General features: G+C 36.8%; 3 protein-coding genes across 4 annotated transcripts; 2 read left to right on the plus strand and 1 right to left on the minus strand.

Annotated features, from left to right (window-relative positions):
- Positions 1-1,368: 1,368 nt before the first annotated feature.
- Positions 1,369-8,024, plus strand: LOC112464430. The gene is made up of 9 exons (XM_025031403.1): positions 1,369-1,620; positions 1,771-2,236; positions 2,328-3,024; positions 3,360-3,632; positions 3,861-4,064; positions 4,727-5,084; positions 5,186-5,302; positions 5,846-5,941; positions 6,571-8,024. The coding sequence occupies exons 2-9, from the start codon at positions 1,962-1,964 to the stop codon at positions 6,918-6,920; spliced, it is 2,370 nt and encodes a 789-aa protein (XP_024887171.1). The 5' UTR covers positions 1,369-1,620; positions 1,771-1,961; the 3' UTR covers positions 6,921-8,024.
- LOC112464432 (zinc finger FYVE domain-containing protein 26 homolog) lies at positions 8,024-19,511 on the minus strand. Of its 2 annotated transcripts, XM_025031405.1 has the most exons (14): positions 19,247-19,511; positions 18,996-19,176; positions 18,229-18,891; positions 16,746-18,086; positions 14,436-14,582; positions 13,771-14,341; positions 13,428-13,681; positions 12,776-13,315; positions 11,494-12,690; positions 10,887-11,399; positions 10,407-10,771; positions 8,687-10,299; positions 8,321-8,574; positions 8,024-8,225 (listed from the first exon to the last, which is right to left on the minus strand). In XM_025031405.1, the coding sequence occupies exons 1-14, from the start codon at positions 19,414-19,416 to the stop codon at positions 8,058-8,060; spliced, it is 7,977 nt and encodes a 2,658-aa protein (XP_024887173.1). In that variant the 5' UTR covers positions 19,417-19,511; the 3' UTR covers positions 8,024-8,057. The 2 variants fall into 2 exon arrangements, with proteins under 2 accessions (XP_024887173.1, XP_024887174.1); XM_025031406.1 differs by lacking the exons at positions 18,229-18,891; positions 18,996-19,176; positions 19,247-19,511 and having other exon boundaries at positions 16,746-17,798; positions 17,918-18,033.
- LOC112464433 lies at positions 14,591-16,737 on the plus strand. The gene is made up of 5 exons (XM_025031407.1): positions 14,591-14,727; positions 14,814-15,113; positions 15,202-15,346; positions 15,465-16,038; positions 16,227-16,737. Exons 1-5 carry the CDS (start codon positions 14,659-14,661, stop codon positions 16,366-16,368), a joined length of 1,230 nt encoding a protein of 409 aa, XP_024887175.1. The 5' UTR covers positions 14,591-14,658; the 3' UTR covers positions 16,369-16,737.
- Positions 19,512-19,601: the final 90 nt, after the last annotated feature.

A 19,601-nucleotide genomic window follows, 5' to 3' on the forward strand; every position in this document is an offset into this window, starting at 1 on the left:
TAATCTTATATATATATTTATATTATATATATATATATATATATTGTATATATATATATTTTTTATTTCAAATTAAAAGCACAAATTTGAGATGTATTTTTCACCGCGACCAGACACTATAGAGATTCTATTTAACTGTGAGAAAATTTTAATTAAAATATGCGAAGTTATATATTTATTATATATTGTAATATGACATGTATATCTCTATTTAAAATATTTATAAATAAAAAAACTGTATATGTGTATACATAATGTGTGTACGGAAATGTTTTAAATATTTTTAACATGAAAGTCTTTCATTGTGCAAGCCTTGATAAATTTCAATATAACAATTAAAATATCATAATAATAAGTAATAAGAGAAAAAAAAACAATTAAGACCGCTATAAATACACAATCGAATAAGATACAATAAGCCGTTTCCGTTTAAAGACTTTTAGTTTTAACAGAGGCCACGAAAATTACAAGGCTTGCACTTTAGTTTGATCTTGACTAACACGTACATTCTCATGCACAAAGTCCTAATAAGATCATCTAAATCTTTTTTTTTTTAATGCTATTGTCGAATATATGGCCTTGATGCTAAAATCCATGGCATTCTCCTTTTCCCATTCCCAACCGAATATAGCACTCAAGTTCTTTATCAATGATATCTTTATGATATATATATCGATCGGTAAAAGCTTTATCGGAAATATCTTACACTTGGCTTATTTTGTTAGATGCAATGAGCTAGTGACAACTTCTAATTGTAAGCCAATGCGCGCGCGAACATTTTATAATGATGACAATAATTTGAATGCTCTTTCATTTTAATGCACACACATGGATTACTTCCAAAAATATATATATGTGATCAGCACTGCTGTTATATAGCTCTTATTTGTCTGAACTTTACAAAGATACTATTTTTACTAAACTTTCTGCAGTCCTAAAAGCGATAAAGCAAATATAATTTATGTCATGTTACCTTTGATATATTATGATCTTTACAATTTAATCGTCTGCACAGATAACATCCAATCTAACCAGTTTCGAAATATTATATACATATCGGATACGATTGTATAAGATCTGCGAATCACATACGAATCACAAATCACAATCTCATTATTGTAGCCTTAATTAACGATATAAACGATACATTTTGTAAATCGGTTTTATATATGTTATGTATTTCAAAGCAAATGGACGAACTTGGGTGCAATTTTCGACCCGGTTTCATTTTTCGTGTCGATGCTCATTTTCCCATTGTGATATCTGTGATTAGCCGTTTTATTTCATAAGTATGCGTGTTTACTGTTTACATTTTTTCATGTTACTGCACGCCACGCATACGCATGCGCGAAAAACACTCACCACTCGTCTTTCCTCCATCTAATGGGACGGGGACCTGGCTGCGACCTAACCTAACCTGGGACCAGTGGGACCATCGTCGGGAATTGGGGATTCCCATTAACGTTAGCTTACGTCAGTATAAATAAATGAATTCTCGCGATGCCATTTTATTCATCATCATAAAACAAAACGTTTGTTGTTACGTGTATGGTGTATGTATACATATACGTTGAGAGACGTTGAGAGTTGAGATGTCACAGTGAAGTATATACAAAAGACGTATGTATCGTATTGTATTGTACATACACCCCGCTATGTTAATTGCTACAGTATCGTACCTGACAAGTGACAAATTTTACATATGTTTTTATTACGTATTCTCAACTGTGCGTTCTAACTTCTAACTTGCTCTTTTGTGATTTCTACTAGATTTGAAATGGATAAGAGACGTTAATAACGAAATTTATGAAAATAAGACAAGGACGACGCAAGCGTAAAACGTGCAACTAAGGCTAAGGCTCACTGCAATCAGATTTCCTATTAAGAATTATTAATTTTAAATTTAAAAACGCGCGTCTTTAGTTTTGTTAATAGCGATTAACTTGATTTATATCAAAGATATGGCCAACAGACAAGAGGATATGAGCATAAAGGCAAAGCTTTCAACGTTACATTGCCCATTTACTTGGGAATTGTTGGACTGTATGATAAAACAGTCCACAATTAAAAATGATGAAGATGATCAATTGATGGTGGACGATGAAACAGCTCATCCCTTAGAACGGCTATTAATAAGCTTGTTGAAATGCTACAAAGCTGTGTTGAGCGCAGATAACGATGAAGCAACAAGAAGGATTGAAAAAGCTGGAGAGATTTTAATGGAGATTCAACAAGAGTACGATACACACGCGCTTGATTATATTATTTATGTTATGTTCTTAAAGTCTCTCTTTTAATCTAAAATATATTATATTGCATGATTACAGGAAAGATTTTCATCAAATGATAAGAGCGATCGAACACGTTTTTTATGCCACAAAATGCTTTTCTTTGTACGACGCAAACGATATGGATGGAGTGGAAGAAATTCAAGAAATTTTACCAAATATAATTGATACCGAAGATTTCAGCGACATAGAGTCAGGTGCTTTATACGGTTGTCAAAGTGTCCTATGGTCTTGTTTAAAAGATTTCGGTATGGACAAAGCAGTTGACACTGCTAGGAAAGCAGTCGAGAAGAATCAAGATTGTGCATTATGGCACTTTATTCTTGCAAAGAATCTTAGACGTCAAAGACGTTTAATAAATGTCTCATCTAACGTATCGGATATAGAAAGAGAACATTTCGAAATAGCATACGCTATGTCTAAGAATCACGTATTTGGAATATATTATTTACAAATGCGTATAGAAAGGTTTTATAAATTTAGCAGAGAAAGAGAGTATTTAATGAGGAAAAACGCTAATGAAAGAGAAGTGATTCAAATAGCGAAAGATATTTTAAAAGCAAAACCAAACAGCACGAAAGTGCTCTTAAGACTAGCTAAGATGTTCATGCGTGTCAGCTCAGATGAGAGAATATCGGCAAAAGAGTGTTTGGATGCTGTAAATGAAATAGTACCAAATAATTCGACGTATCTGCATTATACCGCAATGTTGTATGAAGAGAGCGGAGATTATAAAGTCAGTATAGTAATATAATAATTTTATTGTACTGTTTTAAAAGAGATATAATAAAATACGTATAAATTCTATAAAAGAATTCTGATAACAATGAATAGAGATGAGTTGCTAATGTAGCTATCGACGCAAAATATTTTTGATATTTAAGCAAATTTTAATTTTGTTTGAAAAAAAAAATATATATTCCTTTATCGACATCTGTGTGTGTGTCGCTTATACTTATACGCTTATCTATTAATATATATATATCTTGGTAGTTTAATGGTTTAGATATTATATGTATATCATCTCTCTTCTTGTTCCTTAAAAAGATTATACATGTTACATTTTTTTAGGAAGCTTTAAAGTATTTCAAAAAGGCTGCCGAATGTAATAACTTTGTGGCAGAACTTTGCTATATACAGTATGGATGGGAAGTAGGAGAGCTGGAACCCTTACCACATTTATTGCGAATGTTGAAGAAGTATGAGCACTCTGTTAAAGAACGACAAATATCTATATTGCTGGCGATTGCAGTAACTTATTATTCTCTCCATAAAGACATACCAAATGCGGCAGACTATTTTTTAAAAGCTCTTACTGTAGATCCACTGAACAAAAAGTTCCAGGTACTTACAATTAGATATAATAATATAATTGAAACACGGCGCGTGTGCGGCGTACACACCATGTACACAATTCTACCTATATATGTATATTGTTTAAGAAATAGTTTATTGCCTGTCATATATATTAATAATTCATAGCAGTTCAAATAGCTAGTTTAAATACTTAAGTGACAGAGGCAATGAACTATTTTTTTAATTATTGAACGTATTAATCATTCTTTTTTCTAGACGTCTTACAAATATCTTGATTTCCAAAGTGTGAATATTTCATCTTTTTTAAACGATAAGTTTTGTCCTCTTCTGGAGAAAAAATATTCAAGGACACATCAAGAAACGTGTGAAGAAATAAGAAAGTTCTTGAATGTAAAGGATATGAATGATCTATTGGAAGAATTGTGCACCTTATCTGTGGCTAAAGCATACACTTTGATTTGAATATCAATTATTATCAAAATATTTTATAACGTGTTATTTCAAATATCTTAATTCCATGTTTTAGTATGAACTAGAACTATAGTCGTTTTTATTTTCTTTTCTACATGTTTTACAAGTTTTTTTGAGTACCTTGAGAGTATTCATCTTCTTATCAGTTTAATCTTCAGAATAAGTACCTATGTATGAGAAACGTACGTATTAAGAAATGGATAGAGAGAAAAAAGCTCTTGAGTGTGAAGAACATAAATGATTTAACGAAAGAATTGTATGCCTTATGTCAGTAAGGAGTAAGAGCAAAATAAAAGCAAAATAGACGATCTATAATCGCTATGTTATCAAATTGACGTATCCCTTCTCCCTTCCTAGAACATTATTATTATGTCTTAAAAACATGTCTGAAAGATATCTAAAAATTTCTAGGGCGCCTTTTTAAGAACGTTTTAAATCGATTTAAGTATAAGACAAGCGTGCAGCGTGCAGACTGCAGGGTAGTGCAGAGTTAAATTTCAAGATTTTCAAGGTGCACCGAATGCGCCGCGATTATACACGTAGACGTAGACGTAGACGTAGACACGTGTGAGGCCGGGTCTACAATGGGTGTCGTAAGAAATTGACCAATCACAGTCGAATTTGAGGAGAATAATCGACACTCGTGGTAGACTCGGCTCGGCCTATGCGCGATTCCCGTCGACGATCAACGACCAACGACGGCAACGATTGGATTGGATGTGGATGCGTGCGAGTTGCGAGTTGCGAGACGCGCGTCCACGCAAGACGCAAGTGAAGATTCAAACTTGATCGGCGGCCGGGCCGGTCGACGCGCGAGCGCGATGAACGTTACTGGCGTTCGAGTGAGGATATACGACGAGGGAAAATGTATCCATGAGCACGAGGCTGCTCGATCTGAGGCTGAAAACGACCTGAGGACGTTGATGCAAAATCTACGGGATACGCGATCGGAAGTCAACGATTTCTTGACCGCGATAATTCAACGAGACGCGCCCGGCAGGGCGCAAGGTAACACGATATGATATACGCTATACGCTATACGCTGCAAGTAATTTGTTTTCTTCCCCCCTGTAATGTAATCTACAGCTTGATTTTCGCTATTTTCGCAGAAATGGCGAGTCAATCGATCTCTTCGGACATCGAATCGGACTCTGTCGAGGAGGAGGAGGAGGAGGAGGAGGAGGAGGAAGAAGAGGAAGGCGAGACGCAGGCTAACCCCAAAAAATGCAAGTTGTCGACCTAAATTGTGTATTCCGTACATAAATATTAATAAATATTATTACTGTTGACACTCTGAGACGAAGCGTTCGAATGCTGTTTCGTGAATACTGTGAATATGTTCCCGGCTTCCCGTCTTTCCACATGCGTTATTTTCAGAGCGTGAAACACATTTTTCGCGAATCCGTCATCCGTCGTGATGCTCGTGATGATAAAATTGATAAATGGCTAGAAAGCGATGACACATGCAACGCGTTTCGTGCGTGAGAATGATGAAGAATGATAGCCGTTGATAACTGTTGATAGCTGTTGTGCTGTTGAGCGACCAGACACCAGACTAGCGACCACGGACCGACGGACGGCGGCGCGCACAGGCCCGATAAGCCGAAACCCTACTTGGTAATTCGCCGTTATACCCGGGTCAAGTCAATTATCTCTCGCACCCAGAGTATCCGGACAGGACAGGTTACTCATTTCTCGGGTTCAGCCGTCCAGCGATCCAGCCGCGTTTGCTTTGCACCGAGACGAGAATCGAGAATGGCGTTCATAACCTAACGAGAGAGAAAGAGCATTCGCGCGATCCTTTGCCACGCAAAATTCGCCTTCTGTTCGCAACATTCGCAACTTCGCACTTGATTCTCTTCGGGGTACTTAAATACTGCTGCTGTCATTCTGACTCGTCTAGTTACAAGGACATAATGTAAACAAAAAATAGGCAGCTGATAGCTGTATTTAGCGATTTAATTGCACGTGCAACAAGCATACATACAGCACGCATTATGTGTACGTGTATATAATGTGTAACAATATTATTATATACATATGTAATCTGACAGCTAGCGGAAACGGAACCTGTCATCTCTCGTACTCATTTAAATTAAATTCGCGAATGCGAATTGACGGATCTTGTTCTGTTTCTATACTCAATCTGCGTACCTCATATTAGCAATTTTTACCTTACTTCTGTTGACAGTTTATTGACAAAATTTATAGCGGACACTTTGCAAAATGTGTCACAGATTTGGCTATCCCTATGTGTGTGTGTGTTACGTGTGTTTTAAGCTGTGTGTAATATATATAATATAATATATATATAAAATTTCCCCAAAACTGCTCCCATACTTGAACTTCTCTATGTCAAAAAGCTATTTTATACAATCTTTTTTTCTATCAGTCCTCTTTAAAATTAACTACTGTAAAATGCAATCATGATAAAACTTGTGTTTTTTTCCTGTCAAAGTCCACAACTGACTGTTGGAATCTTTTTCTTTTTAAGCGGGAACCATGTCTACTATGTTATCAAACGAGGCTCAACTGCGTTACATGATAGAATGGTTTCAAGAATGGTCCGAAATGCAACGGAACGATTTTCTGGGTGTGTTGCTGGAGAATTGCGGTCCTCCAGGGCTTGTGAATGGACTGGTGGCTGGAATAGAGAAGTTGGGTTGCGAAGGATCTGACAGGCCTCCAAGCTTGTTTCAGTGTCGCATCAAGCTCTTCAGAGAGTGGAGTAGCACGTGGTCGCAATGCGAGAAAGATTCTTTATTGGCAGCTATTAAGAGTACAGATAGTAAGTTTGCTGAAAAATATGAAGAAAGATTATCATCGTTGACGGAAGATAAATAGTAACGAGCAAGCATCTTGCATCACTTTACAACTTACAAATTCCATGTAGAAATGTAGCATTTCTCTAGGTTTCCCCCCCCCCCCCCAATATAAATTCGAGGAAAGTTTGTCTTTTTATATTTATATATTTATTTCCTTATATATACAAATATGAACTCTAATATTATAGAGTGTCATGAATAAAATCACGATGTTAATCATATATCAAATTGTCTGCATAGCACAATTACATTCTTCATGTATCAAAATTTAGCTTATGCCGTTTTCATGATAAAAGAATTCTCTCCAACTCCCATTAAATATTTTATCCTCATAAAATATTTGGAAAAATATATCATTTTGAGATGGATTCATGTTGTAGCTATATATCGACTTAATAAAAATGGTTTAAGACAAAATAAGTAAGATAATTGTATAAATATTTGCAAAATTGTAAATTTTTTGTATCTTTTCTGATGTTAGAGATGTATTTCTTATTCTATACATTCCTCTGTCTTTGCATTTCATATCCTTTGTACTTGAACATTGTCATTATAGCCAAGTTTTATCTATATTAATTACAGTTGTTATATATTTTCTATGCATATTCAGATATACATAACATAAACGGCTGTAAAAATAAGATGTGAAATAGGGATTATTTTAGATTTAAGAAAGGCATTTATGTAATTAATTTTTTAAGAAAAATTAGAGAATATTTTATGATTTTCAATGAATGTTACTATATTAATAGTAATTATATAGCTTCAAGAATTTTTTTAATGATAAAACGAGAATAGGTCGATTCTTCAATAGAAAATCCGGTTTGTGACGTTCAAAATTTCAAATCCATATTTTTTATAAGCTTAAACTTTAATTCTTAGATAATAAAAACAAAAATTTTTTTTAGATTAATTCTACATTGTAAGATAATTTAAACTTGTATTCCATTATAATCTACTTACGTGTATAGACAAAAAAATTAAAAACCGCACGCATACTTACTCACATACACACATGCACGTACATCACACCGAAACTTTTGCAATGGATACAAAAAACTTTATTGTATTACAATAAACACTTTCCTTAAATATTGTTTATAATATATATCAATGATAATGATAACATCTTTATTTTCCTTTTTCTTCCTGATGCTTATCCTTTTGGTTCTTGTTGTAGCCACTTTAAGCATATCGCTTTAATTGCACTTTGACCGAGCCTATCTGATTCTTTTAAAATTCTCCTTATGTCTTGTGCCCTAGAATGCTTAACGGCAAGCAGATACGCAGCCTTCAGTTGTTTACTTTCAATGTATGCATTTATCTGGAAAAGAATAGTATTGCGAAATATATAACCAGTTACAAATTAGAAATCTCTTGACATACAATATATATTGACATAATTGAAGTAAAGCTCACTCTAAGTTCTGTGTCGATTATTAGTCTGATTAAAGTATCTATATGATTTTTGAGTGTCGGATTCTGTTCGGTGTACGAGTGAGTCAACAATAATTTCACACAGTGTGCCAAGACGTGATCAGAAATAACGTGGGCGTTATGTGCTCCAGAGCTGCGGCAGCATTTGATCAATTGCTCGATTGCGGCTACGTTACTTTTTAAAGCCAATACATGGCCAGCTAAAGAATACACCTTTTGTTGCGGAAGATTATAATCTATAAAAATGATACATATACATTAACAAAATGTTAGTTGGCGCACATAATATAGCAGCACATATTGTTACATTAATAATGAATTGTTGCTGATAATACTAAATATACATACCTTGTATTATCCGAAAAGCTATGCCGAATCCTTCCCCAATATCACGGCCGCACAATATAGCTAAAACGGATAAATGTATCTTCTGCTGTTGATTGCCAAATAACGTAGGCAACTCGAGCGTCGCCGGGGGGTTATCGCTGTCAATATCTGGGAAGAGATTTAAAAATTCAGTCGAGACTCTTTCTTCTTTTTCGCAGTTCGCTAGAAACTTGACAATTTCCGTCTGTCTGCATATAGTGTTTATATGCCTGTCTATCTCCGAGGGTTCCATCTCCATCGCTAAAGTACTTTGGCCACTGTGCACCGAGCTTATGTTCTTTCTTCTTTTGGTCAAGCTCTCCATCTGCACGTCCGACTCCAAGTGCTTTTGAGCGTCTTGCAACAAATGCGCCCTGTTGTGCAAGTCTGAATAGGTGTTCGCTTCGGTAGTATAAAAACGGATGCACGTCATCGATGCTCTCACGCAGTCCCTCATGAAGAGCTGTATCTGGTATAAAATATGCCAATATTGCTTCCTTTCCATGAAATGACAGACGGCTATCAGGTACTTCCTCCAAATGACCAAAGTGGGATCTTTTGCCTTCATCGCATCGTGAAGTTTCTCGACGTGGCCGTTCCTCAAACAGTACAAGTAAACCCCGTTAAGAAACAAATCACGCTCCATGTCATTGTCCAAGATATACGCCAGGCACTTGTCAAACTCTTTATGCTTCAAAAAGAACTGTAAGATGGAGGTATAACTTCCATACGCCAACAGATAGTACAGACTTTCTTGATAGTAAACTGTCTGATTAGCGGGTATTAGATATTTAACGTTAAACTGATTTTGGCTAACAGCTTTCAAGCTGTTGAGCGTCTGTAAGATTTCCTGCGCCGCATCGGACTTGGGTTGCGGACTCGAATGCTGTGTTCGCGATCGGTATGTACTCAAGTTATCTAATATTTGCAGAATCTCTGTCAACAGCGGCGGATCTTTCAGCGGCCGGCACTTGGAATATTCACTCCTCTTTAAGTGACCGCCTTTGCTGCACGCCTTTTTTCCCTCGTCCAATATTTCGTCTCTCTTCGGCCCCGACGCGGTTGTCCGTTCCGTTAACTCTGTCTCGGGGTTTTCGATCGACTCTTTGGAATAAGATAGCACGACCCAATCGTCGAGATCCTCGTGCACAATTTTGTCGAGGCAATGGTGGAACTTTTCTTTCGCCTGTTCCAAGTATCCCACCTTCAAACAAGACTTTCCCCAGGCGGCCCACACGCCCTGCGTGTCCAATCCTGCCTTTGTGCTGACGTCCAACGCCAACGTCCAACGCTCCTTCTCGGTGAGGAGATCGCGTAATTTTCTCAGCGTGTGCTCGTCGAGGTCATCGTCGGTCGGTATAAGAGCCACACAATCAGATTTAACTAGAGTCGCAATTAGATCCACCTGCGATAGGAACCGATCGCAATGCGCGAGGCCGGTATTGAAACCAAATTTCGCGCATTTCATCTTAGCCGCGACCAATAGAGAACGTATCATCTTGATGATCACCGCGTGATCAATCTCGGGATTTATCCTGCCGCCATTAACGGGTTGGAGCAATCGCTTCATTTCATCGCAACGGTCCAAGAGGAAACTGTGTGCGGTAACAAGATTCTGTTTTACTTATTTCTTACAAATTTAAACACACAACATTTTTAATAACATCTTCTTTCTTAGGAAACTTACAAATTAAATTATTACCTGGTATATATCTTGGGATCAAAGTGCAAATTCAGAATAGCAAGACACAGCGAAATATTTGGGGCATACTCGAACGAAAACTCTTCTCTTATGGTGCGATTGTGTCTTTCGTCTCTTGTCAATCGCCAATAATCAAACAACTCGCTGCTGGATGTCGACGGGACACTTTGCACCGCACGCATTTGCAATACCGTCTGATGCTTGCAATCGTCGCACACGCGTACCAGCACAGTACTAGGATAACCAGCAACTTGCATGCGATGCTGAGAACACATGGCACAAACAACGCGACCGCATCGCCGACAGTGGTGTCGTCTGTTAAACATGGAAAATATCACAGCCTTGCAGCAATCGCATTCTCTCGCCTATTAAACAAACGATTTTTGTTATGTCAATTAATAACCGAAAAATACGGGTATAAAATAAGAATCAAGCACATTTTTATTTTGGATAACGTTTTAAAAATACTTTTCGAATTACCCTATCATTTGGGACCCATTCCTCCTTAGTGGGCACGTTAACAGGCATAATAAATTCGTTGTCCTCCGTCTCAAGATTAGATTGTGAAATATTTCTGGCTTTATTTTCGGTACCGTCACGCTGATGGAGCGATACGCGAAAGTCCAACGACTTTTTGGCGTAAAACCGTATAACTTTGTCAAAATTGCTGATACCTATATCGGGATGTTGCAAAACCTCATGCAGCATATTCAAAATCTTTTGAATATTTTCAAATTTACTATTCATCAATAATTGCTCCAGCATCAATAATGGCTCTCTTATCAAGTGGATGTATAACGCTCTGTCTTTATTTTCCAACATCTTCAGAATTTCTAGTCCCACCAAAGTTTTCCGGTACTTTGGTTGCTCTACTATTCTACAGTGGTCCAATAAATAGTTGGCGATAAATTGCAATGCGCTAATAGATTCTAATTTCTTGAGAACCCCTTTACATATCTTTACTGACTGCGTCAACGGTAACGCTTGAAGAAACTAAAATATTTATTATCGAATTATTGACATTGTGACAAAAGTATATTTACAAGGATATATCAACGATTTTTATGTAGATAGAAATCTTGTATACCTTTAAAGCTTGCTTGAAATCTTGCTGTTCATTTTTTAAAAGGCCTATCAGAAAATCTTGGATCACAGGAGTTTGCATCTCCAGAGAAAATGCTTGACACTCCAGCCACTCTAAACATAACTCAAACTGATCCGCATCGATCAGGGACTTGATGATCTCAAACGGATCGACCTTCTCTGTACAATATACGATGTCGTACCATGTGCTGTTCGACCTACTCATGCAGTACGGAATCATTTTATGGAAAATCGTTATTCTGCACGAGATGCCGTTCATCCGATGTCTGCAGTGCACTGGCAACTTGTGACTGTGCTCGTGCTGCAACGCGTGGCTTAACGCGTGTTCGCACAAAATCATAGGCCACTTGTTAATGTTGTGCAATATCATTTGCGCCAGTATGTGTATATCTTTGATTTGATACAGGTACTGCAGCATTCGTGTGATAGATAGGACACCCAGATTGGACAGCATGTGACTTAGAATCAGATCCTTGAATCGCTGCAGCTCTGTATTATATTTTATGACGCTGTCAGCTAAGGCGTTTAATATCTCCAAAGAATTTTGCCAATTATGATCTTTTCTAAGCTCGAAATAATGCCATACGTCGTGCACAGGTACACTATCGTGAATAGCGGCGAGAGTTTGATTATTGTTAAATAAGAGTTTCAGCTTGTCAACCCACGAAGACGTCAAGAGATTCTCGAGACACGCGGTACGTTTTATATTATCGTAATTGTTCTCCAAAATAGTCGGATTCTCGTTATGCATCCTCTGTATAAGATAAGAGAGGAGCCAACAATGTCTTTCCAGATATTGCAACAAGCTAGGTCTTAATTTGCGAGTCTGCCAAAATGATGTCTGTACGATCACATTTGTGGTTGTAACGCTAGATGTACTATGTCCAGAATATTTTAGTATCACTTCGTACGTATAATTAGACATAGCGTATTCCACATCTACATCTCCGTTTAATTTTTCGAAATCATCCGCTGGAAGCAAACTCCTACTAACGTTTGTCACATCGATATCAGTATTTCGTGCAAAAGTGTTTTGATACCGCCTCACAAGATCAGGCAGGTTGATTTTTCGCCTTGGTCTATCTATAGATATGTCATCGGGCGACACCGATGAGTAATATGCGATATAATCGTGAGCCACGTCATTCAACTCGTCGTTCAACGTCTGCGCCTCGTACACCTACAATGTTGAGTACATTGATCATATATATCCATCTGTTTTTTACCATTGATGAATAATTAATCGAGCGTTAGGTATAGCTTACACGAATCTCAGGCGTGCCATAAAATTCATTAGCCATGGCGAAGATTATTTTTGGATTCTGCACGAGATCCAAGTCCTGCCATGCCAATTCGTTAAGTTCCTCCACACGTGTGAAGAATTTAAGATTTTTATCGTTCGCGAGGCTACCCAATAACTTGGATCGGAGAGCGGCGAGTGTCACCAAGCCGAGATCGCCAATCATGTAACCGATCGATGTCAAGGAGACTGTATGCCTCAAACTTTGGAGAGGCGGATCCTTGGACCACACATCCAAATTTGCATGTAGGAACATGATGTTCCAAACGTTCAAGAAGAATGTCAACGTTTCGTCTCCTACGGATAATTCGCCGAGATCAAGGCTGGCGAGGCTCGCGGTCTTATTTAGAATCATCCGTATGTCCGTATGATCAGAGATACTTCTCAAGTGTGAATTATCCAGATGAGATTGTCCCGAGCTTACGTTGCGCAGAACCTGCAGGAGCTCTGCCAATATTTCCGAGACACATTGATTCGGTCCTTTAACTGTGACATTTTTCGCACCCTGTAAAGAAACGGCGATAATTCCGTATTATACTACTATACTGCTATGTGCTGTTAATTGGCAGTAAAAATTTGGCGTATTTAATAGATTCGTAGTTTACGGTAATCAATACCGATTGATTGGGTACTTGGTATTGATTCAGTATAATGCATTCAGAATCCTTGATACTGCTGCAGTTTCTTTCATTATAACAAGAAATACTCGGACATGCATTTACAAGGATGCTGTATATCAAGTTCACTTGCAAACCAAAAGCGATTTTTTCAAGCTTATCTGGCTCCGTGTTCAAGTCGAATATCTGATATCCAAAATAATGATGTAATGGCGTCTTCAATAAATCAAACACTGTCCGTACCGTAGTGTCGTCTGAAAACGAAATAATAACAAATTATAGTACAAGTCTAATTAGTTTAACGAGTGAATTAAGGTAAATAAACGAATAAATTTACCAATACCTGGAATAATAGTGGATACAAGCTGCAGGTAAGAGTAGACGTTGTAAAGATATTTTTCGCTATTAAAAATATCAGACATTTTTTCTATCGTTTTTAACCCTAGGATATAATTATTGTCGCAAGATCGCGCCTCTGTAATCTCCGCTCTCTCGAGATCGTACAACGTGCGATAATTATTCTCAAATTCGCACCAGACGGCATCGTTCTCTTTCCAATCCTTTATGTACAATGGACGTCTAGCGTCACACAGTATCGTTGTCATAGGCGTATTATTTTTATTTTCATAAAACAATTGATGGATTCTCGAGAAGAAACTTGCGTGTCCTGTGCTGTCAAACGTTTCACAGAGCTTCAAATACTTCATGGCTATGTCACATAGATTATTTGAGATCTGATATGTTTCGCCTATAGTCAAACTTAGATCCAGCACGCTAAGAGTTAATATTTCGTCACTGCGTAAGATATTTGTATCCAACATTCGTAAATGTACTTGTTGAGACGCCAGAAATGTTTCAAGTTGGTTGATGTATCTAGAGGATTGTACACCTTCTTGTGCAGCAAATTTTATATTCTGCAAACACATATTGTAACACTCTTACACATAATACTTATATTTCAGTAAGATATTTATCGTACAACATGCCATAGAATATATATGTGTTTACCTCTAGTGTACAAGTTCTTGAGCTTTCTTTAGAAGAATCGATTGCATCTGAAGTACAAATGTGTTTACATATATTGTGCTTAAATTTGTGAAGCGCTTCCGCAAATCGAATCTCGCCGTCTAATTGTGTGTTTTCCATGTGGAACATCTAAGAAACAGAATATACATACATAACGTTACCTACATACATAACAATATCTAAATAACGTTAGAAAAAGCTTAAAATGTTGTATCGAAGAGCGGCTGCGTTTCTAATGATTCAGATTCGTGTTTTACAAACAATTTCTCACGCAGTTAAGTACTTAAAGCAAACCGTTCGTTTTCTATACTTGAAATTTTTATATATCTTGATTAAAATTACAATAGTTATCTATTATAGATTGATATGCGAGACATGAAAGTCTTTGAAATTGCACTGGATGATGTGACGTACGATGAGGAGAGCGAAAATGAAATGATTCAACCAGGAGATCTTGCGGATTTAAAACCTCTCGTAGAGGATGAAGGCAGATATGGACCGTTACATTCTCATGTAAAATATTACAATGAGCGTAACGCCGAAGGCAAGAAACAATATTCAGATGTATTTTTCTACTTACGATCACACACGAAAGAGATATTCAATTTGGAGCAAGAAAATAAACCATTTGTCGCTGGTTTTAAGCATAATTTGGATAAGGTAAATATCTTACTGGAAGAAGAGAGGGTCAACAAAAGGTTTCTTTATACATATATAAGATTTTATTAAATCTATGCTTTTAAACCAGTATTTCTTCAAAACCACGAAGCAGAGTGTTGATGTAACATCAATCAAGACAATTAATCATATTGAGTCTGAAAAGAACAAGAGAAATGCGCAGATTTTTAAAAAATTACAGAATTACAAAAAGAGCACAACAAATGTTGCCACAGGTACTAATTAATATCATTACTAATACTAATTAATACGATAAATCAATCACATGACGGTATATATTGATAAATGAAGAGAGAAGGAATAAAGAATAGCCTTCCATTGCCAAACAAACAGACAAAAGTGTAAAAGGCGTAGTTAGAGTAAAACGCGAAGAGACAACCAACCATTATGAAACAACTTTGAACGAAGAGATGGATTTTTTTCAAGTGATAAGAAACAGAAATGTTACAACTGAAGAGATGGAAACGACTGCAGGATACTTGGCGAAAACGCCAGAGACATATACACAATACAACTTGTACGAATATGACCAGGAAACTATGAGTGACGCGACGAAAAATCTTCTGGACCAGTCTTCGATCTCGGAAAGATCATCTACACTCGCAGATAACGAAAGTTCTCACGAAGAATCATATGATTATGAAAGATTCAAAATGGAATACGAACAGCAGCTCGAATACGACATAAAGGAAGGGAAAATACTGAATTATACTGACAATGAGAAGAAAGAACCGCTGAAGAATACGCTGAAAGGAGCATTGAAAAGAATAATGGATTTGAAACGACCCAAGAACTGTACGAAGGAAGAATTAAGTCAGATTGGAATTAAAGCCATAGAATGCCTTTTGTACGATTATCAGCGCGCGAAAGACATAACGACTGCGAAGCTGATCCTCTCGAGGACATGGTTGGTTTTCAGAGTTTGGCTGTTAATCTACATTTGCTTCGCAATTCCCTGTTGGTGTCAAAGAGGTGACGCATGATTCTCCTGCTATTCCTGCAGTGGTCCTTCTCTTGATTTAAAAAATATTATATTATTATAAATGGAGAAATATTATTATATTATATGTATATGAAAATTATACTATATTTCAGGATGGTGCTGCTGCTGTTTCCGTTGCAAGTTTTGTTTTCCACGAAAAAGGATTATACTTGTCAAACAATATTACGCAACGAATCCACCTGGTATTTTCGTCAAGGACTTAAAAAAAGTGAAAGATGTGAAAGAGCCTGTTAAATATGAGGCTACTGAATACGAATATAACGCGTACAAAACTTTTGAAGCTGCGATAAGAAATATATGAATATTACCGCGTTCGCTAACCGCTATTTACTAACCGCATATAACTTGTGTATGTTGGTCAGAACTCTTTCGCTACGGAAGTAGAAACACTTTCCTGGGTGTACGAATGAGAAATATGTTTTACACACACGCACACACACACACACGTTATGATTGCGTCCAACCTTATTAATAATTAATATGATTTATTCGATGATCATGTAGACGTATCAACTAATGAAACGTTTGTTCAACATAGATCTAATTTGCATAGCAGGAAGACATAAAAGTTGTATGATAGTAGATGCATTATTTGAATAAAGCAACATTACCTCAACTACCTCTTGTGCCTTCTGAAACGTGCCCTTCCACAAACAATGTAAAATCAAACTTTCTTTCGAAGCCAGCATTAAATTGATCAAGGACAGTTTGTCTCTCGTTGACAAATAATCCGCCGTTGTTGTACTGATCTTCGAACGCTTTCTGCGTTTATTGCCGCACAATAAGCCGGCGTCCGAACTACTGTCAGACTTAACTTTAGTTTCATCCGAAGCGCTGTCCCCTTTATAAAAAAAACTGTCTCCCTTGACGCGATGTGGGAAATTTGGTTTTTGAGAGACTAAAGCGTCTGATTTATTTGTAGTAGAGGAACCATCTGATTCGTCCTGCGGACGACCGACATTCTCAATAAAATCAGATCCCATATGGAATTTCAATCTCCAACGAGTGTCCTTCAATGTTGACTTAAAGGTGAGCATATTTTCGCGAAGTCGTTGTATTTCTTCGTGCAATCCGAGTACTTGTAATTCATCGATCTCTTCTGTCGTAATCAAAGTATTCCTCCATAAATAATATAGCATGTCTCTTACAGCATATTTATTAGCTATGAATCCTGACTTGTCATATTCCACCGACTTACGAATAGTGCAATCATCATCTTTGGAACTGGCATTTGTAACGTTGAAATCTTCATAACGTAAAAATAATAAGGAAAATATACTCTCCATTGCCTCCATCCTTGACGATAAAGGGAATAAAGAGGATAAGTATGATATCATGTCAGTGAAATATTTAGTAACTTGTTTATATTCCGTGTTGTAAAATTCACATAAGAAAATAGCTTTTAAGGCGCTTATTATGCAACAATATGCTTGGAAGTTGGCAGATTGGTTCGGAGAAGTGTCCTTCAGCAAATCTTGGATATCACTGTGATCTTGATCGTGTATATTTGTTGTGAGTTTCAAGACGAAGAGTATATTGTGTTTTTGCAAAAGAGACAAAATCTGTTTTACAGATACTGTCCGTTCAATCGCCGTCGCATCAGATTGCACATTTTTCAATTCTCTGCTATCTAATTTCGCATTTACAAAATGTCTCTTCTTCCACTGGAAAATATATACTACAATTCTAATGTGGCTTTTTAAGAGTGTATATAAGTTGTTTAAATCATAGTCGTTGCGCAGATCAGGGTAACACTTCTCTAAGAGAAAGCTGATGGACTCACAGATAAAAATATCATTGTCGTAGCTTTCGCTAGTATCGATCATTTCTCGCGGACAATCGTTTAATACTTTAAACAACAACACTGGATATAACCTTCGTAATAAATCACACGATAACAATAATTCGACTTGGTTATATTTTCTCTTTGTAGTCAAGATGTAACATATATCCTGTAACATATAAAAATTTATTCCAATAGTCACACAATTGTGTAACAAATACATGTATATAATGTATCTGTTTATCCGTTAGCTGTCAAATTGTTTTAACGATTAAAGTTATGTATAAGGAGACTTAAAATACGAAACTTACCAAAATATCATTTAACCAATGCAATTTTCTCGTACATGTTCTCTCAAGTACGTCCTGTTTGCCCAAAGAAATTTCCGAGTTTTCTGCTAATTTAAATATACCTTCGCTTATATTATATGCTGTGGGTAAAGTGGTAGCGCTCTCGAGACACGCGTGTGTCTTGTTCCAAAGTGAAAGCCATTCGCTCAACATTTTCTCATTTTTTCGCGAATATAACGCAAGTTCAATATCTTTAACGTGGTGCGATTTTGAAAGCGTAGGATAGACTATTTTTAAAAATTCGACTTGTGCATCTATATCCACATCTGTATCTATTTTTGACAAAAGGCGTAGAACCACTCGTAAAGGATTGCTGCCATGAGTGGGCGAATCAGCTTCAGAAGAGGAATCGATCGCTATCGTATGATTTAAGCAGCAGTTTCTTCTGGCTGGAATGTGTTCTAGGCATGACTTAAAAGTAGAAAAATAAATGTCTTGTAAATTGCTAACAACATTGTGTGCATTTGGAGCTACAGATATTAATTTGTTTATAATCCAACACACAGTTTCCACATTGACATATGTGTTATCTTTCAGAAATGTAAAGATCTGTTCCAATATAATATTTGAAGTATGTTTTACACTACATTCCACGTTTAGTTGTTGAAGAAATACTGACAATTCCTGAGAAAATGAAGTTTTCGTTTTTAAAAGCATCAAGAGTAACGTGGTAACGTGAAGTTTTGCCAGTCGTAAGTTAGCAGTTTCGCTAGCAATAAGAAAAATACCTTATGCAAACAGTCCGGTACATTGTCGCACATCTCAATTGCATTTTTCATTTGTATACAATCGAATTGCGTTTGAATATTGCACTGTATATCGCAACCAACATTGGACGATTTGCTGTCTATAAGTTTCCACAGCAATACGTAGGCAATCCATTGGTATTGCTCCTCATCCGGAGAATGTCTATAACGAAATGTAAAAGCAAGCAATGATATAATCTATAATGTGTAATTGATAAGTAACGCTTACTCACATCAAGCTCTCAATTACAGTTTCCAATTCTGACAAGTCGACACAGCACGTGTGATGGAATTCTTTCAAGAACGTGCTGTCATTGTTTACGTGGAAAATATTTAAAGATGTATACCATAATCGAGACAAAATGCATTTGTTCAATTCCAGCACTCTTGTTTGTTTCGACATTGTTCCTTTTAAGAGCGTTGCATTTGTTGATACACATATACGTGACAAATGTTATCAAGGCCTTTGCTGCCTTGCACTTGCACCACCACCACCCACCACCTTGCATAAATGCCATAAATGCACACATGCGCACAATGCAGTGAATGTGCCATGATTGCCATGATTGGCCGAGGCCGAGGCAACAG

This window comes from Temnothorax curvispinosus, unplaced genomic scaffold, assembly GCF_003070985.1.
Source record: "Temnothorax curvispinosus isolate PA1 unplaced genomic scaffold, ASM307098v1 QBEX01014232.1, whole genome shotgun sequence".
Classification (NCBI taxonomy): Eukaryota; Metazoa; Arthropoda; class Insecta; order Hymenoptera; family Formicidae; genus Temnothorax; species Temnothorax curvispinosus.